Source organism: Magallana gigas, chromosome 4, assembly GCF_963853765.1.
Source record: "Magallana gigas chromosome 4, xbMagGiga1.1, whole genome shotgun sequence".
Lineage (NCBI taxonomy): Eukaryota > Metazoa > Mollusca > Bivalvia > Ostreida > Ostreidae > Magallana > Magallana gigas.
The window spans coordinates 57,499,293-57,526,830 of record NC_088856.1 but is presented as its reverse complement, the minus strand read 5'-3'; the positions used below and the strand labels follow the sequence as shown (position 1 = coordinate 57,526,830).

Genomic DNA, 27,538 nt, shown 5'->3' with positions numbered 1-27,538 from the left:
CAGGATCCACCCACAAAATTTAAAGCACAGCGATCCTTTATGCTTTTATTTTAATTATTTACATAAATCTTGATTCTCATATTCACCCCTTTCTCTTAAAATACCATATGAAAACAATGCAAACAAGAGTTGATAGTGTTTATAAAACAATAATTTATTTGACATGAATTGTGTATCACTGAAGTCAGAAACAGAATAATGAAGCACAAGATTGGACAGAACGTGACCTGTCAACATATAGTTACTGTTTGAACATATAGTTACTGTGTCAACATATAGTTACCATGTCAACATACAGTTATCATGCCAACATACTGTTACCATCTCAACATAGTTACCATGTCAACACACAGTTACTATGACAACATGTCCACCTGATCACTGGTATAGACAAATACCTCATACTAGAGTCTATACGCTCAGATTTTACATCTTTTGGAATTCTTAAACTTAAATTAAAATAAATGCTTTTAAGTTTAAAACATTGGAATTCTCGGGCAAATGAAAATTACAATTCAGCAAAAATGCCTTTCTTTAGACAGAAATAAAGGCAGAATCCTCATTAGTGGGGACTATCAGACAGTGAGAATTGGAATTCCTTCTATGGTTCAACAAACACTAGCTTGTCACCAATACAGCTCCTTGATAAATATATGTATATCTACATTGCAATTTATAACTCATAATTCCTTAAAGTTTATGATGTACAGTTTCATTGCAATGTTCTTCAGTCTTTAAGTACAGGACACTGTCAAATCTTAACAGAATAATTTAATTGTTATGAAACTTTACAAATAATGAACATAAAACATGAAGAACTGTGGAGTAAGGAGGGATCCCTGCTGCATACCCCTGACAATAACAAAGTGATCAAACCAGAGCAGGCCTGGTGTACAGCTACATACATATCACATGAAGGATGACAGCATTATGACTTAGAGCACTTGTGTTTATAGCTGCAATATGCAACCTGCAGACTTTATAACAATAATCATCTCTTACATACATCCACAACAGATAATCAAATCTCACAGCCAAGTCAACATTCACTGCAGAAACAAAACAAAAAATATTCACTGAAAACAGAAGTCTTCATGGAACATGATTTAAAATACATAAATATCAGGACAAACATATCTCTTTCTAAAACATCACATCAGTTTATGTAGTATATCACAAATAATCCTCGCCCACTACAGCGCGGACAGAATCAAACTGTCGTCACGGACAGCAGCGGGTTGTACGTTTTCCCGTCTGTCACTCGACTTCCGTGAGCCAGCATCTCCTGCACAGTCACAAAATTGTCTAACACTTTCTTGTTTTTATGTTTCATCATCTTTCGATGACTAAGTTCCACAATGTTTATTTCTTTCTTTTCCTCAGCTTCTTTAACGTAGCTCGCGGGTTTGCTGACGTCACAATAGGATTCGGCGTACAGAGTTGACCGTCATAGCAAACTCATACATTTCTTTTGAAAATAACAAATGCTCTTAAAAACATAAAATGAAATATTTGAAAAAGCTAAATTGCACTTTATACAAACATTTATAAGTATCAAGTGCGAAAAATTTAAAGATGTGACATACATATTCGCATTTAGTTTTATAAGGTATGAGTGTGCGTTGGAACTATTTAATCTGATTTATGTTTAGACAAGTACATTGTAAAAAAAAATGAACTGTATGCATTAACTTCGCTCGTTCTGTATTTTCAAATACCGATATAAATATTAAAATTATTTTGGCTTTAGCTAGTTGTCGTATACGATTACAAACTTATTAATATGTCAATAGTTGTATGGTAATTGTTTTTGCAATGAATGCATGCTTGACTGATTGAGTTTCATGAAAAGAAAATTAGCCAAGTTTCTTCTCTAAAAACCTTACCATAATTGCATTTGTTCATTCAAAAACATTCATTATAATTTTGATTGGATTTGCGTGTTCTAATATGTGTTAATCGGCGAGTCTGGCCAACCAGCGCATTTTCATTTTTGGTTCTCAAACGTAAGAAATTGATGACGTCGTGCTAACGTGATGAAAATATAGGATTTTGTAAAATCTTTTAAATCTTTAAAGTTGTTTTGCGAAAAATTGGCCGAGAACACATATTGATTTTTTGTTATGAATTGATTCAAAATTATCTCTTCTGTTATTGTGTTGAGTAAAATTAAGTTCGTCTAGATCGTTTTAAAGTTTGAAGCATAGTTTTAAAATGCGGTTTTCGACTAAGATACGCATTTTACTATATATTTCATTGAAATGGCAATGCATTATTTCATCAGCGACACTGTGTTTGAATCACGATAACATTATTACTACGCAGACGAATCTCAAATAATTTTTTAAAATAAAACCCCGAAACCTATGGATCACGTGGACAAATTTTCTAGGTAGGTTTTCTCACAAGCAGGTAAACCCGCGAGCTACCTTAAGTGTCTCCATTTTAGCTTTCATCATGCACTCGCGTTTTCGCTTATGGTCGCGTGCCTTTTCTATATGCTTTTTACGCTCCTCCTTTGACCAATAACGTCCGAATTTCAGTTCACTCATTGCATCATCATCTGTGGTCATTCCACAACGTTCCTCTGAGATTTTCTTTGCTCTCTCCTTCAGAAGCTTACTTTTCATTGGACGGCGTGTAATGTAGCGTGTACCATCTGGCCGACGTTTCACCACCCACTACATTTCACCGCTACTGTCTGGAGGTGTGGCATTTGGGCTGTCTCTGGTAATATTGGGGCTGTCTTTAGAGACATTCGGACTGTCTCTGGATTTATTCTCCACCTGACCACTGACTTAGCTAGCACCAGAAGATGGAGGCTGCTGGGAGACGCCATTGTTCTTTCTGCTCCTCATTGGGTTCTGCTCAATTTGTTGCTGGAACAGTTTCTGCTGGATGGCTATGGTGTGTTGTAGGTTGGCCTGGTTGATGTACATAACGTCGGCGTACTGCATATACAGGTCCTGAAGGGACTCGCCCATACAGTTCTGTTTGCGGAGACTTGCGGATGCCTCGAGCCCTGGCCCGATGCTAGCGTACTCATCACTGGACCCCTCGTTCTGACCGCACGGGGTCTGTGTCTGTTTCTCGGTGTCACTCAGCGCGGAGACGTATGTGTTGGAGGGAGCCAGACACAGCATGGAGTTCTTGAAGTCGCCTTCGTCTGAGGCCTGATTCAGTTCTAGAGTCAGTGGCGTGCTGCGACAGCTCTCTCCCGTGTTGTAAGCACTAGTTGTGGTAGATGCGTCTTTGTCACACGCTGACTTCGTCTGCTGAGAAACCTGTTTAGGTAAGGTGTTGCGACGATCCAAAGAATTTGGGTTGTCATATAATTCCCATTCTGGGTACAATTCTTGGACTTTTAATTGTCAAAGCTTCACGCTGAAGCTGATTCTTGCCTAGGTCCTTTGTGTGTTTGTCACACATTTCCTGACATTCCATGTTAATAGTTTCCATTTCTTTGTTCAGAAGCGCGAGTTCTCGCTCAATACTGCTCACTTTTGCCTTTCCTTTCTCTTTGAGTTTTTGTGCGGCGAGCCCTCCATCTCGTTAGCACATCTGCTCTCCAAGTGAGCACGGAAACTGTCACACTCGTTGCTGTAGTCCGTGACATCGGTCACTTCATTAGACAACACACTGTCATCACTGTAGTTTGGCTTCTTCCGACGGAACTTGGATGTCGCGGCCGGAGAATTAGTGCACTCTGTGTCTGGATCCTGAAGGGAAAAAAAGACATCAGGTTAGATCAATGGACAGAAAAAAACACAAAGTTACTGTAGCTTGTATGCACACAGTAATATGCAGAATATAAGTCTCAAAATCACAGGCTTAACTGAAACTGAATTCCTCTGGAATCTAAATGTTCAGATATGCTGTATCTTCTCAAATAAAGTTCATCTATCTCGATCATAAACATGACATTGCTGAATGACTGTGTGTCATTTTCTTGGCTGGTACAACAATGCTAACTCAGTCCTAAGATCACTAGTTTAAATGAACCATATTTGTCAGTTCAAAACTGCTGTGAATAAGACTGTGTGTAAATAAATCCAAGATTGCTATCTTATTAATTTAACATGCAAATCCATCTTGTTGGCCGGGAGTCGCACGCTAACACAGTAGATATTTATCTACGTTTCTTATTTCTAGTAATTTGTCACTCGATATCACTTAAGCTTACCAGTTTCAAAAGTATCAGGCAATTCCGCTGTCAATGAACAATTAAGGATGTTGGTTTATTGTGTCAGAATTTTACTCATAAAAAAAAAAAATTGAGGTGGGGGTTAGCTTGAAAAAAAAATTGCTTATAAAAATGGCTTTTTACAATTCTGAACTGCATATGCCAGATTTAACTGTCATTCTTTTCAGATCAAAGGAGAAAAAGTGCAGCTCATTTGGATTGAAAACAAGAATAAGCCAACATCAAACATGCTTCCAAAAGATAAAATACTTTAAACTGTTCTTGTATTTTCCCTTCATTCTTTTTGTCTCCATAAATCAAATTCAACACCTACTACAGAAAAGTGTTTATCTAAATATTATTTTCTTTTCCATTATTTTACAAAATTACAGGAAATTGCATTTGCTTGCAGCAAAACTAGACACAAGAAAAAGTTAACAAAAAGAAATCGTAAGCAGTCCAGCTTTACAGTGACTTTTTAGTGCTGCTTCCTTTTTTTCCTCAGTAAATAATACCAACAAATAATGATTTCTATAAGAGATAGCTGCTTAACAATGATAGGAAGATAAAAAAAACCTGTGCACTAAAACCCTACCAGATTGCCGAGTCTCAAGATCAAAGGGTGGAGAAGAGTGAAATGATCTGATTCAAAACATCAACTAATTGAATTCATTCATCCAATTTGATATTTTAGTATTGTTGTTGTGTCAATCTGTACATGCATGCATATAGACAGTTATGTGCATTAGAAAATTACATGTATTAGACAATTGTCTGCATTAGACAATTACATGTATTAGACAATTGTCTGTATTAGACAATTACATGTATCAGACAATAGTCTGCATTAGACAATTACATGTATTAGACAATTGTCTGTATTAGACAATTACATGTATCAGACAATAGTCTGCATTAGACAATTACATGTATTAGACAATTGTCTGCATTAGACAATTACATGTATTAGACAATTGTCTGTATTAGACAATTACATGTATTAGACAATTGTCTGCATTAGACAATTGTCTGCATTAGACAATTTCATGTATAAGACAATTCTCTGCATTAGACAATTACATGTATTAGACAATTGTCTGTATTAGACAATTGTCTGTATTAGACAATTGTCTGTATTAGACAATTACATGTATTAGACAATTCTCTGCATTAGACAATTACATGTATTAGACAATTCTCTGCATTAGACAATTCTCTGCATTAGACATTTACATGTATTAGACAATTCTCTGCATTAGACAATTACATGTATAAGACAATTGTCTGCATTAGACAATTACATGTATAAGACAATATCATGTATAAGACAATATAATGACCCACCTGCTCCGAGCTCTCGTTGTTGCGTGTGCTTTCGTCCGTGCGCCCCACCCCACTGTCTTTCTCGTGTTTGTGGAGCGAGTTCTCGGTGGTGGCCGCGTCGGTGGTTCCCCCTTCCTCCTCCATGTGTCCCTGATCAAAGAAAAGAGACTGTTGTCAACAAAGAGACTCTTGTCAACTCACAGATTCCCTACCACAACATACACAGAAGTCACAGCTGGAGCTACAGATAGAGTGCTCTATACTCCAGTCCTCACCGACAGATCTACACAACAGATCCTTAAAGTACCATAAGGTTAAGAGAATCGACAGTTTTACCATTCATCTAAATCAAATCAAAAATTCTAATAACCCCCTTCTAAAAACTGAAATCAAACAAACAGTTACGTTCTTTTTGACGGAAAAAAATGGAAGGCAAAAAAGAAAAAACAGGACAAGAATGAACTGAATATTGAAGTAGATTGTAGAAAAAAGGCAAAAGACTTCCCCATCACTTTGACTTGCAAGCGTACTAGGATAGAATCATACACATTTTTTGGAGTAAGAAGAAGAAAAATGATATTTACGTGCAGAAACTAACCAGGCTGAAGCTAGCAGCCACTAACAGCAGCCACTAAGCCCGTAGAAGCTAGCAGCCAATAAGGAAATTCATCAAAGTACTGAGAGTACTCGAACAGAAAATTATATTTTACTTAATCATCGACATATTTTAATTATAAATCAAAATGATTAATGCTCAATAATTTGTACGAGCATTGAAGACTTCTGAAGCAGTAAAGCTCGCCTGGATAAGAGTTATAAATGTATCTTTGTTGGATAGAAATGAATTACGTCTATACGGGTTTTTAGTTATGAAAATAATGTTATCCTAAGTGTAGTCTTATTGATACAAATAGAAAAACTATATGCATCGTATAAAGTGATATGCAAACGTAGTATGATATAAAAGCCATGATAAATTAAAGTAAATTAAAAGGCCCGATAAAACGATACAAATAAATAAAACCCCAAGCCAATCCAGTGTTGCAGGATAATTTGTTTACATCGAACTTGAACATGTGCGCATACGTGTTTTAAAATTTATCCTCGGGCATTTTCTCTCCCCCGGATACAACATCAATCGAAAATTAAAAAGACATCGTATTATTACGAATATGCGACAATAGAACACCCAGCATTGTGATTTTATACCAATAAAAAATTATCATATGTCGCAGTCAAAAACAGCGAAAAACATCAGATGAAATTGGGATTATTTTCTCTCAGCCATGTTTTGACGTGAACCTTCGAAGAATACAACCACGACAATGAAAAGGGTCGGTTTAGCTCACCCGATCTTTGTCATATTTTAGCATTTCACAATGATATAGGGGTGAAAGGCGGACCATTATCTCTTTTATCTTTGAAGAGTGCATCAAACGGATACCAGGACAGTGTAGGGGACCTATGGGGCTATTATTTCCCGGTCTCAAATTTAGGCTGTAGAGGTACCACCAAGTGGCTCCCAGGGGTTCTGGCTCATTTCAGGGGTTTATATCTCACTTGAGATTGACCACAAGAACTTGGAAGCACTAGGATTAAGTAGAGGACCTCAAGGGGTATTCATAATAAGCGTTAAAGGGCACCTATGACCCCTGCAAGGGTTCAGTTAGGTCACCCGATCTTTGTCATATTTTAGCATTTCACAATGATAAGGGTGAAAGGCGGACCATTATCTCTTTTATCTTTGAAGTGTGCATCAAACGGATACCAGGGCAGTGTAGGGGACCTATACTTAATCCTAATGTTTCCAAGTTCTTGTGGTCAATCTCAAGTGAGATATAAATCCCTGAAACGATGCCCCGCCTTTCACCCCTATATCATTGTGTCGTGTTTCACATCAAGATAGAAAGATTTGACCATTCAAAAGTAGGTCAAAGTGACCCAATTTTGGACTTTTATTGTAATTCATAGTTGAACAAGAGATGTTTGTGAAACACTTATGCCCCCCTCCCTTGGAAACATCCACAGAGAAAATGAACGTAAACTTAAATAACTGGATTTTTTCTAAGTCCAAGGCCCACAACTCTGTCGAAAATTGCTCGATCATACCAAATATCGAACTTGGCCTAGATATTATCATGATTAACCTGTATACCAAATTTCATTTTAATATGTTCATCCTCTGCGAAGAAATTGGCGGATACTGCAAAGAACTAGAATTTTTCTACGTCCAAGGGCCATAACTATGTCGAAAATTGCTTGATTGAACCCAATATCAAACTTGACCTAGATATTATCATGATAAACCTGTATACCAAATTTCATTTCAATATGTTCATCCTCTACGAAGAAAATGAACGGAAACTGTTGGTGGACCGACAGACCGACCGACCGACAGCAGCAAAGCAATATGCCCTCCCTTCTTTGAAGGGGGGCATAATTATTGTCTTAGATGTTATAAGGCATTAACTCATCAAACCTTTTTGGTTGGTGCATTTTATAACCTCTAATTATGTTACCTTAATACAGGTTACAGTGACCCACTTATTGCCATAAATTTGTTATCATTGTCATTTATCTACTGGTATTCAAAGTAAATCAAATCTGTTTCAGAACTTGGACAAAGGTAGTCACTTAAGTAGGTCACTTCGACACACTTTGTACACGTAATTTTTTATGCATGGTCAAATCTTGGATTTTGGTTTTTTAAATTGTTAGTCTATAGAATATCAGACTAGCGTTACTAAGCCCCTGGACCTCTTGTATTTTTAAAATGGTTGAGAACCTCATCTTAAAACCATATATACTATTGCTGCTTCTTTTAAGATGCTTCAAGTGTCATGTTGTAAATTTTGTATTTATACTGCCATCCGCTAAATTCAAAATTTACAACATGACACAAGGTTCAACAGAATACCCATGCTTTTTGTCTGGATTTTTGTCCTAAGCAGAAAAAAAACATTAACCAAAGTAGTCATACAGGAAACTTGCTCATAAGGAAGTTAAGGCGACTTACTGTTAAGTTCCATACTTTCGTCATGACAAAAAGAGTTGAAATATGATTGACAGGGAAATGTGTTATATCTTCATTAAAACCCTAATTTCTGTATTAATCCAAGTACCTTATAGGCAAGTTTTACTGTACAAAGAGAGATTAGATCAATCAGCATGAAACTCTAAGGCTATATATAATCAATCAGACATAATAACAACATCAAGATAAGCCATTCTTTATTTCTGAGGAAAAAGAAACTAGGGTAAAACATCAAAAACACAAACCCTCTAAACAACTGAATCAAACACACTAAACAACTGAATCAAAAACACTAAACAACTGAATCAAAAACACAGACAAAAATAATGTACAGAGGAGATAAAATCATTAGTCGGTTATAGGTTTTATGTGTCATTATAAAAAATACACAGTAAACTTACATATCTTTTCATCTATTCTGTTTATGATCTTTTATCAACGAATTCAAGTGATGTACATATACATGTACATGTACAGTATGTGGCGTGTATCAAGTTCCTATGATGATAGTAAATGACCTCTTCATTTTCAGATGTTTGAATAAATGTACACTTCACTGTTTGTATTCTTTACCAAATGTACTTGATGCACAAGAGAGATATATGTCTATGTACCCACGTAACGTAAAGTCCACAATAAAGAAAGTCAATAGTTAATATGTCCATTCCCATCAAGGGTCGATAGACGATCCAACCCATGACAGTCACTGTTGGAGGCTTATGGTGAGTTCATCATGTTGACACCAATGGCTACCAGTCCAAGGTCTACTGGGAACCAGTCAACTGTAAAGAAAAGAGTAAGCTTCAATACATGTTCAGATTTTATAAGTGTTATATGATTAGTCATTCATTAATATCATTTGTATATTCTTACTTTACTACATGTAATATCTTTATATGAATCTTTAACAACCTTAACAGGTTCAAAAATTAAAAATCATTAAAACGGCATAGTCCACATAATATATCAATGTACAAACTTAGTGCTCTCTCTCTCTCTCTCTCTCTCTCTCTCTCTCTCTTTCTCTCTCTCCATCAAATAAATATCCTATAAATCTACCCCAGTGTCTGTCTCACCCTAAATTATAAATCTTCAAAACGACATAGTTCACATAATATATAAATTTTTAAAGATTAGTGCTCTTCTCTCTCTCTCTCTCTCTCTCTCTCTATCAATTGCATATTTCAATAATTCTACCCTGGTGCCTGTCTGTCTCACAATGAGTTAAAGTAAATCAATAATCAAGTTTAGTTCCAATGTAAGCTCACACACCCAACGCTTCCCAATACAGAAAATAGTTTGGCAAAAACCATAACTTGCAAAACCTTATTAGCTCAAAACTTCCTGCAAATGTTCACATCTATTCCTTTGTCTTTTACATTTAAAAAAAATAAGTATAAAAAAAAGAATTTTCAAGAAAAAAAAATATGGAAACAGAATTTCTGGTAATATGCACTTTTACACATCTTGTCTTAAATGCCCAAAGAGTTTCTTTGAATTCCATGGAGCAGTTTTAGAGGAGTTACACTTACAAACTGTGTATTACTATATTCAATATAAGATAACAATTCTAAGTTTAAAACGGCCAAAGTTCCTATAAAAATAATGGAATCACATTTTCCTTGTAATATGCAAATCTACACATTGTGTCTTAATTATCCACAATGTTTCATAAAATTCTTTGCAACGATTAAAGAGAATTTGCGCTTACAAAAAAAAACCCAGCACTGACGGACAGACTGACTGACATACTGGTCAAAAACATTATACCCCTTGCAACTTCGTTGAGGTGGGTGTGATAACCTTAAAAGAACCTATCTAGTAAAAAACCCAGACAGACAATAATATCAAAACATTGAGCAATCCATTGATGTATGATTGCTAGTGCTCCTGTTAACATTCCCTTCTTAATAATAAATATTACCTGCAGCTTATACAGAGGAAAGTTACTTACATGAATTATGTTGTTTCTCGCTGATACTTGATATAGTTTTCTGGTATCTAAAATTAATTAGAATTTGTACACATGTTTATTACAAGTTGCATCATAGTATATCATTAGGTGCAAATGTTTAAATGAGAGAGAGAGAGATAGAGAGAGAGAGAGAGAGAATATTAAGTTTCACAATCATTCACAAACATATACCCTTACTGAGCCAATGACCTAAATGTAAATTTTTCAAATGTTTATAAAATACCACCACACCTCTCGCAAGCTTAAACAACAAAACAATAAAGATTGTATTTCAGAGAGGTCCCAACATAAAATAATTCTTACACAGAAAACCTGTTGGTAGACAATAAATTAAGTTCTGGTGAATATTGCAGAATAGATTTGGTGTTAAAATATTAAAGGATATACTAAAAAAAAATAGCATTTATTGACTACAATTTTATCCTGCAACATCCACAAAACTGTATTGCTTAAATAATTTGCTCTTATGTAAGGGAGACTATCCATATAAACTTCATTAAAACTGATATATCTAAAAACAAGATATCTGGGAGCCAATGCTCACTAGTGATACCCCCGCTCTGATGTGAATATGCAAAATAAGAAAAGTCGACATTTAACAAAAAGCTGGCATCCGTTTGGTACAGAAATACACAATATGGCATGCCTAAACAAATAGTGTGTTAAAATTTCAAACATCTGAGATAAATAGCTGCTGAGAAATCTTTGAGGAAAATTTGTTTGAAAATGTTGGCTAAAATAAACAAAGTACTCATTTAACAGGAAGTTGACATCCGATTGGTACAAAAATACATCCAACAATATGGCATGCCTTAACACACACTGTGTAAAAATTTCAAGCATCTGCGATAAACAGTTGCTGAGAATTCTTTGACAAAAATTTATTTGAAAATTTTGGCTAAAAATAAACAAATTCGTCTTTAACAGGAAGTTGACGTCCGATTGATACACAAATATATCCCACAATATGGATAGTGTGTTAGAATTTCAAGCATCTGCGATAAACAGTTGCTGAGAATTCTTTGACGGAAATTTGTTTGAAAATTTTGGCTAAAAATAAACAAAGTACTCATTAAACAGGAAGTTGACGTCCGATTAGTACAAAAATATATCTAACGATATGGCATGCCTATACAAATACTGTGTAAAAATTTCAAGCATCTGCAATAAACAGTTGCTGAGAATTCTTTGACAAAAATTTGTTTGAAAATGTTTGCTAAAAATAAACAAATTCATCTTTAACAGGAAGTTGATGTCCGATTGATACACAAATATATCCCACAATATGGCATGCCAAAACAAATAGTGTGTTAAAATTTTAAGCATCTGCAATAAATAGTCGCAGAGAATTCTTTGACGGAAATTTGTTTGAAAATGTTGGCTTAAAATAAACAAAGTACTCATTAAACAGGAAGTAGACATCCGATTGGTACACAAATATATCTAACGATATGGCATGCCAAAACAAATAGTGTGTTAAAAGGACTATGTGCGGTATGGTCAAATATCTGCCCCCAATTTCAACCAATTTTTAAATAGTATCGTATAAAAATAAAATCTTCACAAATCATTGTATAGAGGATGCCTATAACTATAATAATGATTTTAGTCATCATTGCTCTTTCGCTGTGTATCTATGACGTCACCGAAATGGCCCAATTCCCGCAAATTTGTAAACAAATGAAAATATTATTATTTTTGCTCTATATTTTGCATTCGGAAGTATAGAGCGCAGGTCTGCTCAAGTGCGATTTTAACATATGTTTTTCTTCAGATAGTTATACACATTATACTAAAATATGGTACTTGAGCAAGCCTGCGCTCGATGTTTCCCAGTCGAAAAACCATCGGAAAACACCCATATTTTGCTTCAAAACATCAATTTATCAAAATAATGCAATATTCATGACGTCATTTCTACATTATGACGTCACAGTGGTGATAACCTTTTACACCTTTATTTCCAATATGATTTTAACTATCTTTCACCTTATTTTAAAGCTCTTTCTAAAACTTTGATTTTGGGGGGCAAAAATTACATAAAACCGCACTTAGTCCTTTCAAGCATCTGCGATAAACAGTTGCTGAGAATTCCTTGACGGAAATTTGTTTGAAAATTTTGGTTAAAAATAAACAAAGTACTCATTAAACAGGAAGTTGACGTCCGATTAGTACAAAAATATATCCAACGATATGGCATGCCTATACAAATACTGTGTAAAAATTTCAAGCATCTGCAATAAACAGTTGCTGAGAATTCTTTGACAAAAATTTATTTGAAAATTTTTACTAAAAATAAACTAAGTTGTCATTTAACAGGAAGTTGACGTCTGGTTGGTACAAAAATATATCCCATGATATCGCATGCTTATACAAATATTGTGTAAAAATTTCAAGCGTCTGCGATAAACAGTTGCTGAGAAATCTTTCACGAAAATTATTTTGAAAATTTTGGTTAAAAAATAAGCAAAGCCGTCATTTAACAGGAAGTTGACATCAGATTGGTACAAAAATACATCCCACGATATGGCATGCCTTAACAAACATTGTGTAAAAATTTCAAGCATCTGCGATAAATAGTTGCTGAGATAAATGCGACAGAAATTTTTGTTACGGACGGACAGACAGACACACAAGGGTAAAACCGTATACCCCCTCTCCTTTGGAGCGGGGGTATAAAAATTAATACATTAGCTGTCATTTGGGTGCAAAAATAGGCTCGGGCTAAAATTAAATTATCAAATTGATTAGATTATCATTTCAATTGAATAGTTATACACACTGAACTTTAGTCTACATTCATCAAAAGACAGACATGCATGTTTTTAATTAACATCACAAAGAGTGAAATAAACAGGAGTCAGTATTACAGTCCATGTGAATTATACACAGGTCAATTTCAGCTGCAGATGTTGAACAAAGTGACAAACAACATGTGTGGTTTTGAGAGCAGACTAGATTTGTACAGAAACATTTACAACCTGTCAATATCCAAGCTATCTCCATTCTATGGCTGGTGTTGAGCTTAGCATGGCCTCCCCATCACTGGAGCTAAACATGGCCTCCATACCAGAGGAGTGTGTTTCCTCATCTACAACAAGGCATTAATTAGCTATTAATTAATAGGTATAATAATTACAATGTAATTGTACTGATTTTATCGAATAAGTAATGACAAAAATATCCATATTCAGCATAATATCTGTCTGTACATGTAACTCTTTTCCTTGGTATTTAAAGACAAATCTATTTTTTTTTCTAATTAAAATTAAACCAAGTTTAACAATAACAAAAAATGATAGAAATATACAATAAATCCAGATTTCTCTTATTAACAAATAATTAACACTGCCTGTTAAGACAAAGACTTACCTGTCAGAGCGTCCTGTGTGTCTATATAACTGTAGACACACACCTTGTTGTTGTAGTACCGTGATCCGACCCAGAGATGGTGAGTGTTGACATCATAACTCAGACTGCATGGTTCACCCATCTCTTGTGATTTTGTCAGTAGATGTGACAGGAACTGACCGTCCTTGTCTATCATCTGTACTGTGTTGGTTCTATCATCACACACCAGGATGTGTGACAGCGCGTCAGTACAGATTCCATGTGGGTCTAGTACTGATCCTGATGGATGTCCTGTGTAGGAGAAACGATGTCTTCCTCCACGCTCTGTCACCACTACAGTACTAGACCAATAGTCAGACACCACGACATCCCCATTGTTGTTCTCTGTTATATAGATAGGTCTACAATACAGTCCCAGATCTGTATTGTCGTTCTGTATGGTTTGTGTGAGTTGTCCATTTTGGTTGTACCGGGTTACCTTGCCTGTCTTTGTATCATCGTTATACATCCCAACCAGTATATCCCCAGTGGACGGGGACCAGTACACACACTGTGGTCTCCATGTAGAGTCTGTTGTCTCTATAAATGTGGTGGTTGTTTTCATATCCTTTGACAGTTTGTTGATGTTATCATTCCTATCTATATAAATCAGTTCACTCTCACTGTTCACTGTGTGTAATCCATATAAACCACTCCGTGAATCCTCCACACGATGTAGAGGGACACCTGTTGTGTCTGTCAAGATGAGATTGTTTCTATAATCACTGACCCAGACCCGGTCTGATGTCACACAGGAAATGTGATAACAACTACCAACACCTGTCAGTGTGAGAGATTGATGGAACTCAGCACCAGACGTCAGTTTCAGCAGACACTGGTTTCCTACGCGTCGGTTTCCTCTCTCTGTGATTTGGATTGCACTCAGTGACTCCATCACATCCTCCTTGTTGAGTGACTCAGTCATGGAGAGCTGGCTGGTGTGGAGTTTATCAGCAGTGTCTGCAATAAACCAAACATCAGACATGTATTGCTTTATATGATAAATGAATAAAATTAATTAAACTTATTAAACAGTTGTCTGCTTTTGTATACTAACACACATTTAAGATGTATTAATGCAGCTTATTAATTACATTGTAATTACAATGGCATGTGATTGTGAATAATTCATTAATCAATTGAAATCAGACACAGATGTATCTAAATAATTAATTTATTTAATATCTTATTCCTGTGTGTTTTAAATCTAACAAGCTATTAACAGTTAAATACTTGTACATAAATTTATTGAACAAAGATAAATAAGCTGCTACTGACAACTTGTTAAGTGTGTACATATACATGTCTTAAACAAAATATATCATACTTCTATATAATTGTAAACAATAAAGACTCAGACTTACCTGTCAGAGCATCCTGTCTGGTGATATACCTGTATATAACCACCGTCTTGTTGTACTGTGATCCAACCCAGAGACGGTGAGTGTTGACATCATAACCCAGGCTACATGGAAGGAATATCCCTGATGGTCTTATCAGTAGATGTGACAGGAACTGACCGTCCACGTCTATCATCTGTACTGTGTGGGTTCCAAAATCACACATCAGGATGTGTGACAGCGCGTCAGTACAGATTCCACATGGCTGTAGTCGTGATCCTGATGGAGGTCCTGTGTAGGAGAAACGATGTCTTCCTCCACGCTCTGTCACCACTACAGCACGACGGTCAGACACCACGACATCCCCATTGTTGTTCTCTGTTATATAGCGAGGTTGTCTATACAGCCCCAGTCCTGTGTTGTGGTTCTGTATGGTTTGTGTGAGTTGTCCACTCTGGTTGTACCGGGTTACCTTGCCTGTCTCTGTATACTCTGTAATCTCTCTATACATCCCGACCAGTAGATCCCCAGTGGACGGGGACCAGTACACACACCGTGGTAACCATGTAGAGTCTGTTCTCTCTATAAATGTGGTGGTTGTTTTCATATCCTTTGACAGTTTGTTGATGTTATCATTCCTATCTATATAAATCAGTTCACTCTCACTGTTCACTGTGTGTAATCCGTTACCAAATATATCACCACGACATGGATCCTCCACACGATGTAGAGGGACACCTGTTGTGTCTGTCAACATGAGATTGTTTTCATCATCATTGACCCAGACCCGGTCTGATGTCACACAGGAAATGTGATAACAACCATCAACACCTGTCAGTGTGAGAGATTGATGGAACTCAGCACCAGACGTCAGTTTCAGCAGACACTGGTTTCCTACGCGTCGGTTTCCTCTCTCTGTGATTTGGATTGCACTCAGTGACTCCATCACATCCTCCTTGTTGAGTGACTCAGTCATGGAGAGCTGGCTGGTGTGGAGTGTAAGATGTATCTGGTGGAGGGCTGTCTTTATGGAGGAGAGGAATTGTAGAGCACTGAATGTTGACTGCTCATACATGTGTACATATCTCTGTAGGCTGACAATATGTCTGTTTGCTTCTATCTTCTGTTTTAAACATCTGTGTTTGAAATCAAAGTCACAAAACACATTTTTCATGAAATCTTTTCTCAGTTTGTTAATGAGATGCTTCAGTGTCTGGGCCTTTGTTAACATCTCTGATTGATAGCGGGAGAATTCTTTGCGACAGGTTTTGATGTCATCTGTGATTCCTGGCAGGAGAACAGGTCTGTAAAAGAGAGCCTCACTTCTGATGGTGTGAATGGTTCCTCTGTGTTGTTGTCGCTTTGTTTTATAAGCTCCTTGTAAGCTTAGAATCTTGCTCTTATTTTGTCGAAAGAGATAAACAGGGAATCTATGAGATTTATGTCCAAAACAAGAATCACACACAGGAACTTGACACGGTTCACAGTACTTTATATAAACATGGCTAGGATGTCTCAAACAAAGTTCTTGTTTTGGGATGTCGTTGAATTTCTCATGATGTGACACAACATTATGGTCTATTGTTTTGAGGTTTTTCACATGGTTTTCTTTACACTTTTGACAGAGATCACATGGACACGATTCGCAAAAGTACTCTGTGTCCCCCTGACACTTAGAGCATTGATGTACTCTATATGTTGTACTTGCTGGGTCCATGGTCTGGAGGGTCTAGGTCTTTATATCATAACCTGCATGAAAAAAGTATAATGTCAATCATGGTCAATGACATAAACTACCTTAAGTTAAACAGTTTTATAGATATAACATCAAATTTTAACAAATCTTTAATTTAAAAATAGATGTTACTTTAAAGTAATAATACATTTTCTCTTTATAGATAAATGATGGTTCATTATTATGGTACTGATTATAGAATGCCCAAACAGTAGAAAAAATATCTCCCAAAAATGATTAATAAGTGTATGAGAGAGAGAGAGAGAGAGAGAGAGAGAGAGAGAGAGAGAGACTTTCTCTGCTAAAAATGTATAATTTTTAAGTAAGTTTGATCATCAACAAGAGATGACCTTCAGAAAACTTACAATGTGCATGTCATTCTCTACTGGATATGGACTGTTGATCTCTCTCTCTCTCTCTCTCTCTCTCTCTCTCTCTCTCTCTCTCTCTAAATGTATCTCTCTCCATGTATCTCCCTCTCACTTTCTCTCCTCACCATATATTATCTCTCTCTCTCTTTTAAACATGTACTATATAATTTCTCTATATATCTCTCCTTTTATATATATATATATAATTTCTTTCCCTTTGTTGTACTGTTACTCTCTGACTCATTTCTCTTTTTGAATTGTTCTGCTTATGTTACAAGTACTTATTCTCTCTCTCTCTCTCTCTCTCTCTCTCTCTCTCTCTCTCTCTCTCTCTCTCAACGTGAACTAATAATCTCTTTTTATCTTTCAGACTTTCTACTCAATATGTACTATTGATCTCTCTCTCCAACGTGTACTAATTATCTCTAATTCTTTCAGACTTTCTACTCAATATGTACTATTGATCTTTATCTCTCTCTCCAACGTGTACTAATTATCTCTAATTCTTTCAGACTTTCTACTCAATATGTACTATTGATCTTTATCTCTCTCTCTCTCTCCAACGTGTACTAATTATCTCTAATTCTTTCAGATTTTCTACTCAATATGTACTATTGATCTTTACCTCTCTCTCTCTTTCTGTTTCTCTTTTTCTATCCTCAACTAATTATCTCTTATTTTACTTTTGATGTTACATTTTCATTTGAACGGTTGGGCGGAAGTTACCAGTTACATGTATCTCTTTCTCTCTACATGTACAGTATCTCTCTGCATGTATTTTTTCTCTCTTTCCATTTATCTTTCACTTTCTCTTCTCAATATATACTATCCATCTCTCCCTGTTAATCCTGTACTAAATAATTTCTCTATCTCTCTTTGTCTCTCTCTCTCTCTCTCTGACTTTATATCCTCAACTTGTACTAATAATCTCTTTTTTTCTCTCTCTCAGACTACTCAATATGTACTCTTGATTTCTTAATCTCTCTCTCTCTCACTCTGTTTCTTTCTCTCTTAGATAGACTATGTCTGTCTAACATGTATTGTTTTCCCTTGGACTGAAATGTCACATTTTCATTGGTTTAAACGTAGCACGTGATTGCCTCATATATCTCTATATTTGTTCTGTGAGAAATAATATTAGGCAATATGGCCGTCATTGGTCGACGCTTCGCTTACTCATTTCGACATTTCATAGTATTTAATACATAAACCGCATGCCGTAAGTTCTTAAAGTATTTGGAGTAGTTGCCCTTTGAAATTCTTTAAAATTAGAGTAGTTGCCCTTAGAATATTGACGTCACATTGTTTTGTCTGGAGCAGAACAAAATGGCAGCGTCGAAATTTGCTCAAATCTCTGCAGAGGAAAGGGAGAAAACATTTAAAACTGAATAGCAACAAAACATTGTAAGTAAACATGGGTGAAGCAAGGATTTTTAAAGAATATTTGAAAGGTGAGATTGAACATTTTGAAAAGTTTAAATGAGTTAAATTGGACGAGATGTTAGGCATCTTGTATATGGCTTTACGTAGATCATCGCTATTTGTGATTAATTTGTCGCTGGATAGTCCTCGGGAAAACAAAACACTTATTAGGTTAGTTACTGACTCACTACGGAAATATATTGGGTTGATCAATCTCATAGACAGCTCGGCTTCGCCTCGCCATCTATGAGATTGATCAACCCAATATATTTCCGTAGTGAGTCAGTAACTAACCTAATAAGTAATAATATTTCTTTTTTGTTAATAGTGCCTGTTTGGGAGGGTAACAGCTGAAATTAACACCCCGAGAAAACCACTGTCAACCGACGCGAAGCGGAGGTTGACAAAGGTTTTCGAGGGGTACAATTTCAACTGTTATCCTCCCAAACAGGCACTATTTATTTTGTTATACTGAATGTCTTAATTTTTAAGAAAACATCACTGCTTTAAGGTAACTCCGTACCTATAAAATTATGGGTTCAAAGTTAAAAAACTTAACTTTTTTTAACTTATTGGACTTGAATTTTATCAAAAAATAAATAAAATATACTATTTAAGATGTAAGGTAATAAAAACCAAAGGCTGAAATTATCATCTGATAATCACACTTTTTCTTGTTTAAGAATTAAAAAAAAGTGGATGGATACTTGTTTATATATTTATACCCGCACTTTCTAAAGAAAGTTCGGGTATATTGTTGTTACCCTGTTCCGTCCGTCCGTCCGTCTGTCCGTCCGTCTGTCACGTTTTACTTTCTCAAACTGCTCTTACATCTTATAAACCAGCAAACTGAACTCTTGGAGTTTGATTTGGGGTATCATGTTGTTTTGTAAAAAAGTTTCAAAAATTCTCTGTTAGTCCTGGGGGTCAAATAATTGGTAAAAAATGACGTTTTTTCACAAAAAACCTTCTTCCTCGAACTCCTCCTACATTTTCAAAAGTAGACAAATCATCTTTTGGAATATGTTTTAGGGTATCCTATAGATGCGCAATAAAGTTTCGGAATTTTCAATTTTGTCCTGGGGGTCATTTAATGGCTAAAAAATGACGTTTAAAAAAAAATGGTTTAAAAAACGTCATTTTTTTAAGCAGTAGCCAAATGATCTTCTAGAATATGATTGGGGGTGTCATATTGAGGCATGATCAGGTTCCAGAATTTTTTTTTTAATTAAGGGGATCAGTCGGCAACAAAAAATGACGTTTTTTGGCAAAAAAAATATGGTTCCCAGAACTCCTCTTACAACTTTTGGAGTAGCTACATCATCTCTTGGGATATAATTGGGGCTGTCCTATAGATGTGCAATAAGGTTTTAAAAATTTAAATTTCATCCTGGGAGTCAAATAGTAGCAGAAAATTGACGTTTATCACTAAAAAATCAAACATTGATCCAAGAGCTCCTCTTATGATTTAATGGATAGACAATCATATCTTGAGATATGATAGGGACTGTTCTATAGATGTGCAGTAAGGTTTTCAAAATTAAAATTTCATCCAGGGAGTCAAAATGTAGCAGAAAATTGACGTTTATCACTTAAAAAAAACCATAGATCCTAGAACTCCTTTTATGATTTAATGGATAGACACATCATATCTTGGGATATGAAAGGAACTGTTCCATAGATGTGCATTACGGTTTTGAAAAATTAAATTTAACCCTGAGGCCCATTACCTACCGGTACATACCTTTTGATGCCCTTTAAGGATCAAGAATATATATGGTTAAGGGGTGGGGATCTCAACCGTTTTCGAGAAATTCGTGCACTTCCTGTTCAAGGGGGGTCATGACAACCCCCGGGGCCCATGACCTACCGTATTTTTCGGGTCATAGGCCTGTTTTTTTTTCCTCCGATGAGCGAGCCCCGGCCTATCCCCCGGGATCGGCTATTCTTAGACTCAAAGTTAAAAAAATATAACAGTAAAATATAAAATCCACTGTTTTTATCCGTTGTACTGTTGTAGCAATTTATTATGAGGGTTGGTTTTTTTTCATCCGTTTGAACTATTGTTCGATAGTTGTCCCGTTGATAATTTTTGTAATGACATCGTGAGTAATAAAATGTACAGTACTGTACAAGGTATTTCTTTACAATCCCAATCAAAAGAATTTTTTTCCCACGTTCGTGTATGAACCCTGGAAACTATAATTGCGTAGTAAAAAAGAAAACGAAACCGAGTAGAATGTAATATGACGGAATTTTGGTGAATTCTTCATGTCTGCGTTCATAGGAATCACTGGTCTTGGGTGTAGAATAAATCAAATGCTATGTGTTTTTACAATTAATTTTCTGTTGGATGAAATAACGGTATTCTGGTGTCGTGTGTATATACAAAGGTGTGAAACCCGTGACTAAAACACAGCCTGGGGGCACGTAGCCTAGTGAACACCGTTACACTTCATTGCATCAACTGTGTTCTTAACATTACAACTTCTCTGCATAACGACAAGTCACTATTTAATTAATTAATGGAAAGAACACAAATGTTTGGTATTTCATTTTCTCATTCATAGCGATTACGGGGGATAACTCTATTTGCATATGAAACCACGTGTTGAGCTAATGGACGCCATACCCCGTATTTACAAGTAGCTTTCAAAGTGTAACTTGATTAAATGAGATTTAGCAATAAGGTATTAATAAAATGTAAAAGGTTTGGTAAAATATTATACTTAGTTCTACCAGACAGAACCACGGAGGTTGGTGTTGCAATTAAATTTACACTATGTAAAATTACGATACACAACGATACACTGACGAATACAGAAGAGACCAAACAGCCACAAAACACAGATTAACTTTTAAAAATTGCTTGAAATATATATGTTAAGCAAATTTAATAACTTTAATTACTCTTTTGACTTTCTACATCGATATTCTGAAAGTATATACTTAATACGGTGACTTTCTTAATCAGCGGTCATACTTTTACTATAGTAATCATCGATTGAAAATCGGCTTATCCCCCAATTAGGCTAGTCTAAGGATTTTTCTTGAATTTTGTCTAAAAATTAGCAATTCGGCCTATGCCCCACATCGACATATGCCCCGAAAAATACGGTACATACCGTTTGATGCCCCTTGACACAAGGTACAAGAATATATATGGTTTAAGGGTGGGGATCTCAACTGTTTTGAAGATATTAAGGGACTTGCTGTTTGAGGGCGTCAGGACCACCCACAGGGCCCATGACCTACATAACATTTGATGCCCCTTGACATCAGAAACATGAATATATATGGTTTAGGGGTCATGATTATAACAGTTTCTGAGATATATGGTAATTTCAAATTCCTGGGGGGTGGGGATGACCCCAGGGGTCAGATCTAATAAACCCTATATATTGCCAGTAACAGCCAATATATGATTATGAAAACCCTATATTATTATCTTTGTCCGTTTTCAAGTTACCATTTACAATAGAGTCTATGATTCTTTCTACAAGGTTCAATGTTAGACCCCACACCCTTTTGACACCCCCCTCCCCCCCCCCCCTCCCCCGAAAAGTGGTTGTCTAACCCAAAATGAGAAAAATCAAACCAGGGTGCACAACTAGATTTGCAGGCCTATCATATCCTAGAGTTTTGTACAATTCTGTTCAGCCATCTCTGAGAAACAAGTTCAGAGCGGGAAAGAAGAAAAAGAAGATGAAGAATATATACATGTATTAAGAACCGTACAAAAACAATAAGTCTCCAAACTTCATTCAGGAGACTTAATAATTAATAAAGATTAAATAGAGATAGGATCATCAAACATCAATAATTTAAAGATAATTGACAATTTCTGATTCTAAGGGGGTCAGGATGACCCCTTAGGGTCATGACTTACATGCCATAATGATCTGATGCGCCTGCATGACCTAAGGAGGAATAATATCTTTGGATTAAGGTGGGGATCTCAATGGTTTTTATGATATTTGATAATTTCAGGAAGAGCACTTGGGATCATGACCTACATACCATCTTAAATGCCTTGAACAAAGAAACAATAATATAATATGTACATGATATATGATTCAATTTAAGAACCCAGATATAGATCAATCATCTGTTTTGTAATACTTCCTATGTATATATACATGTACATGTATTAGTTTGGGTTTTGTTCTATACTATTCATGTTCATGACTGTAGTATGGCTTAGTCTTATTTTAAATTACATTAAAAAATTGTCAAATATATGACTTGGAACCCCCACTCCCAAACAAACTCAAATATAAACTGTTCTCTCTCTCCCCCCCCCCCTTCCTTGTCGAATAATCTATTAAAATCAAAATATAATTTGGGTGTCTAAAAACTTTTATAAACTGGTAAAAAATGTTATTCTTAAAAAAAACTAGAAAACTGACCAGTCAGGAAGGGCCCCGCTATGACAATTAATATACAGAAGTGAAAAAAACTTTGAATTCCATTTTCTTTATATTAACAATGATGAAAAATAAATGCCCGGCATAAGATGTAAAGAACTGCAATATATAGGATCTCATGATTTGTAGTTTGATATGGTTTTCATCCAACAATTAAAGTGTTAAACTGAGGGGTAAAAATATAAGGGTGCAGCTCATGGAATGAGAGTTAAATTTGATTACATTAAAAAAAAAAATATATGAAAATTATAAGTAACAACTGCATTTTTAAAATTTCAAGATAATTCCTGAATGTCCAAAAACTTTGTATCTGCATAAAACAGAGATAACCTCATGTCTTATAAAAAAAAACAACTAAATTAAATGTGTATTTAAAAAAGATTTAAGCAGGTGTTTTATAAAATGCAAGCCTTCAGTGAATGCAAATACATTGTATCACCCAGGGTTGACCTCAACTTCAAAACAAACATCAGTTGCAGACAAAGGTGTTCATTAATCTTCATATGACAGATAGAGATAATCCTCTAAATTTTCTGCAGCAGGCAAGATAATTAATCCCAGGGAATTAATTGTTCTGCTCTCTCATCCTTTTCTTCTAAATTTACAATAAGATTTGTTTTTTCAGAAATGACAGAATGGGGTTATTATCTGATTACCTGATAAAATTAACAGCATTAAGCTAGGCAGAAAAAAATAAAATAAATTATAATTAAAAAATAAAATAGTGAAAAAGGATATCTTAATATATATCTTGATTTTAGAATTCAATAAAATTATCATAAATCATTGTGTACGGTATTTTAACCAAAATAAAGTATGAATATTATATTTTAAATCCATATTTCAAAGAATGTACACAATACTACATATCATTCAAAATTGACCTTAACTTCAAAACAAAGTTCATTTGCAGACACAGGCAGTGCAGTAATTAATCTCAATGTGACAGATAAAGATAAAGCTTAGGATTTTCTTCCTGTGGAAGGTTAATTAATTCCAAAGGACAAATATTGCACAGCCTTCCTAGTATACAATGGTAACATTCTCAGCAGTTATCTCTCTTTGCCCATTCATTCTTATGCATAGTTAAGGAATCTACCCCACCACCCCAGCTCCAAACCAGAAGACATAGAGAACCAAACTTCGCATCAAAATATGTATTTCTGCCTACTGAACTGCCATACCAAATTTGAACTTGATTGGGCAACCATAAAAAAAGTTATTAGAAAAAAACAGAAAATTTGTGGACGGAAGAGTGACAGACGGACGGACAGAAGGACGGACGGACAGAGTGATTACTATAGGGCACCCGCAAATCCTTGCGGGGCCCTAATTACATTACACCTTGCATAATTGACAAATGATCTATTGAGATACGATCAGAGGTCATATTTCTACCTTGGGATCAATAAGTAGTATTCATTGACAAGTTAAAATTAATTAATAACAATAAATGATTCAAATTATAAATGTTTATACTCCACATTCATCCCCCCCCCCCCCCCCCCCAATCTAACCTGCTTATAAAGATTCAGTCTTCTTAATACATTCTTACATGTGTACAGTAGCAAATTTTAAATCATTTCTTGATTGCTTTTTCTCTCGTGATTCACATTAACATTTTGGAAATTGCTTAATTCAATTTTTAAGATTTATAAACAAAATGTTATATGCATCACTGCCATTTACCTATTTGGGGCAATTGTAAAGTCTCCTAAACAAAGCAGTGACATCATTAGGCTAGGAATTACCCACATGGATCAAACACTACTGTATAACATATGAATAAGATAAAATACATTATTATTTCTAGTTCTAAAATGTCAGGGTGTCTCCAAGGGGGCATAATCTTACAATACAATTTTACGCGCAATGACACAAAGAGCAAAAATAAATTAAACGGTTTAGGGATGAGGATCTCAGATCTCAGAAGTTAACAAAATATACAGTGTATCATATCATTTCCTATTTCATAAAGGCGGGGGGGGGGGGGGGGGGGGGGGGGGGTTGGGGGGGGTTAAAGACAACACCTGGGGGTCATTAATGTACTTTACACCAGTTGATGCATCATAATGACTTTAGAAGATATTTTGTATTTTCCTGTTTCGTGGGGTCAGAACAGTCCCATAAGGTCATGACCTACATTGTATTTGATGCATTATAATACATTAAGAAAGAAATACTCCTTCCTTCCTATTATTACTCATATAAAAAATATAAGTGTCTACACTTACTTACATATGAAATACACAAATTTAATAAGAAATTGTTTATACAGGGTCAATATGGGGTCAACTCAACAGTGCATGCAGTCTGACAAATGAAAAAAATAACTTTTGCAACTAAAATGACAGAAACTTTACAAATGCGATAGGATAGGTAACGATGATAAGCTTATTTAAATATTAAAAGATGATGATACAGTATGCTGTCAAAGGGAGATTACATTTAGAAAGTGAAAGTAGAACTTATATACATGTGTATGTATGCTGGCAGGAATCCCATGCTGGCATCTTATTATATTGTGCTACTGCTACTACATGTATTATGCTTACCTAAATTGGTCATCATAATGATAATCCAATTAAAACACAATAATGAATTCCTTTAGCTGATCTTAACTACCCTAATCCTTTTCTGCATACGGAAAACACAGACATGTATGTATGGGTGTTGCTAAAACGCGGAACGGAAAACGGAACGGAATGGAAAATATCATCACGTTTATCCCTTAAAATGGGTATAGACTGGCCAGAAACGATTTACTTTGTATCTTTTATTTATATCTAATGAATGATTATCAACATGTTGCTATCTTATTAATATTCATATGAATGTCTATCAATTATAGCATTGTATTCATTCGGCTTTAGTTGAGTACGAAACGGAAAAATCAAATGTATACGAATTGTGAAACATTAACATGATTAAACGAGCAAATTAGCTATAACTTTTTACTTATTTCTCTTATATGGTATTGCTGGCATACTAGCGTAACGTATGCAGTTAGTGAAAGCGTTTTATGCGTGTTTTGAGTATTTTTATATTATTTTCAAATATGATGTACATGTATATACTTACATCAAAATTGAATTTTCGGTGTTCTAGACCATCTTTTATCATACAGACGATACAGTATCATTGAGATGGAAGAAAAAAACTGTAGGACTGACGACATTAAAAAATTAAAATACAGTAAACATTAAAATACCCGGTAATTTGTGAAACTAGTAATTTGTGAAACTAGTATTTTTAGCAATGCAATTTTGTTTACGTTTGCATTACAAAGCATGCAGTTGTTTATTCCAGCAGCTATATACATATGATCCGAATAGAGAGCTCTAGACGTTGCCTGGTTTGATTTTCCGATTATATATTGGGACTATAGTCTGTCGATCCCAAAATATTCATGCAGCACATTTGGACGATTTATAATGGAAAATGTTGACATCTTTTCTCCATTTGGAAGTCACTCAGAAGACCTTGCACAATTTTTCAACACCATCATCCGGGTCTGTTAAAATGCAAAACCCCGTAGACTTCTTTATTTTTAGCCGTGTATTTATACCAGCTGATAAGCTAGAGAGGACGTTTTAAAGAAAGAATAATGAGAATGTTTAATGCTTCTAAAAGAGAATCGCTTGAACCCTGAGGTATATATAAATATACAGCAAAAAGTGAATCGAGGATATTTTGGGACAGAATATAGTGGTCAATGCATGTACTGTTAATTTTGAGGAAATAAATATTCTTTAATAAATAATCTAATATTGCTAATCTTTCAAAAAAAATTAAAAAGGTACATAAAGTATATCGTTTTAGCATACTTAACAAATCTATGAGGTAAATAACATTAGATAAGATTTTCCGTTTTCCTTCCGTTCCGTTTTCCGTTCCGCGTTTTAGCAACACCCATGTATGTATACACGTGAACCCATCTAATCGAAGAGCTGGGTAAAACTAGTACCCGCTAATGAGACATGCAAACCTGTGTTGTGTACGCAACTTCAGACAAAGATCAGTCATTTGTAACATGCATGTATTTTTATGACCTATTCTTCAAATCCACTTGCAGTGGTGCAGGACACCTGCATATTGTGATGTACATGTATACTTCCTATTGAGATAAAAATAAAGTATGTTGACTATTGATTAAATATTTACCCCCCAAATAATGTTACCTAACATTGAAGCGCAATGGGTTAGAGCGTTTACATGTCTGTAAGAGCATTGGGGTCCAAGGTGTATTTTTGGTAATTTACGAATTTTCATGGGGAGGGGGGGTCTGGACCCCTCACTCCCATCCCTTCTCTAAATCTGTGCAAACGATGATGTTCA

General features: G+C 35.3%; 2 protein-coding genes across 18 annotated transcripts in view; both read right to left on the bottom strand.

The window, feature by feature from the left end:
• The window catches only part of LOC105344902 (uncharacterized), a 151,663-nt gene that overhangs the window by 102,970 nt on the left and 21,155 nt on the right, over positions 1-27,538 (bottom strand). For 10 of the 17 annotated variants that reach the window (XR_010713573.1, XR_010713572.1, XR_010713574.1 and 7 more), the window contains 5 exons: positions 15,270-16,994; positions 13,888-14,865; positions 13,497-13,606; positions 10,495-10,541; positions 8,721-9,322 (listed from right to left, as the gene is read on the bottom strand). Coding sequence is in view for 1 of the 17 variants with exons in the window: in XM_066083224.1 (XP_065939296.1) it covers positions 13,512-13,606; positions 13,888-14,865; positions 15,270-16,962 (2,766 nt within the window). In the remaining 16 variants the exon portion in view is untranslated. Of the gene's footprint in view, positions 1-8,720; positions 9,323-10,494; positions 10,542-13,496; positions 13,607-13,887; positions 14,866-15,269; positions 16,995-27,538 lie in introns of those variants that run through there. The other 7 variants (XR_010713569.1, XR_010713570.1, XR_010713568.1 and 4 more) reach the window with 3 other exon arrangements.
• Positions 130-5,849, bottom strand: LOC117683153 (E3 ubiquitin-protein ligase PDZRN3). The gene is given in 6 exon segments (XM_066083438.1): positions 130-1,393; positions 2,436-3,336; positions 3,338-3,501; positions 3,504-3,719; positions 5,528-5,674; positions 5,814-5,849. Coding segments are annotated over 6 exon segments (1,647 nt in total). The 3' UTR covers positions 130-1,210.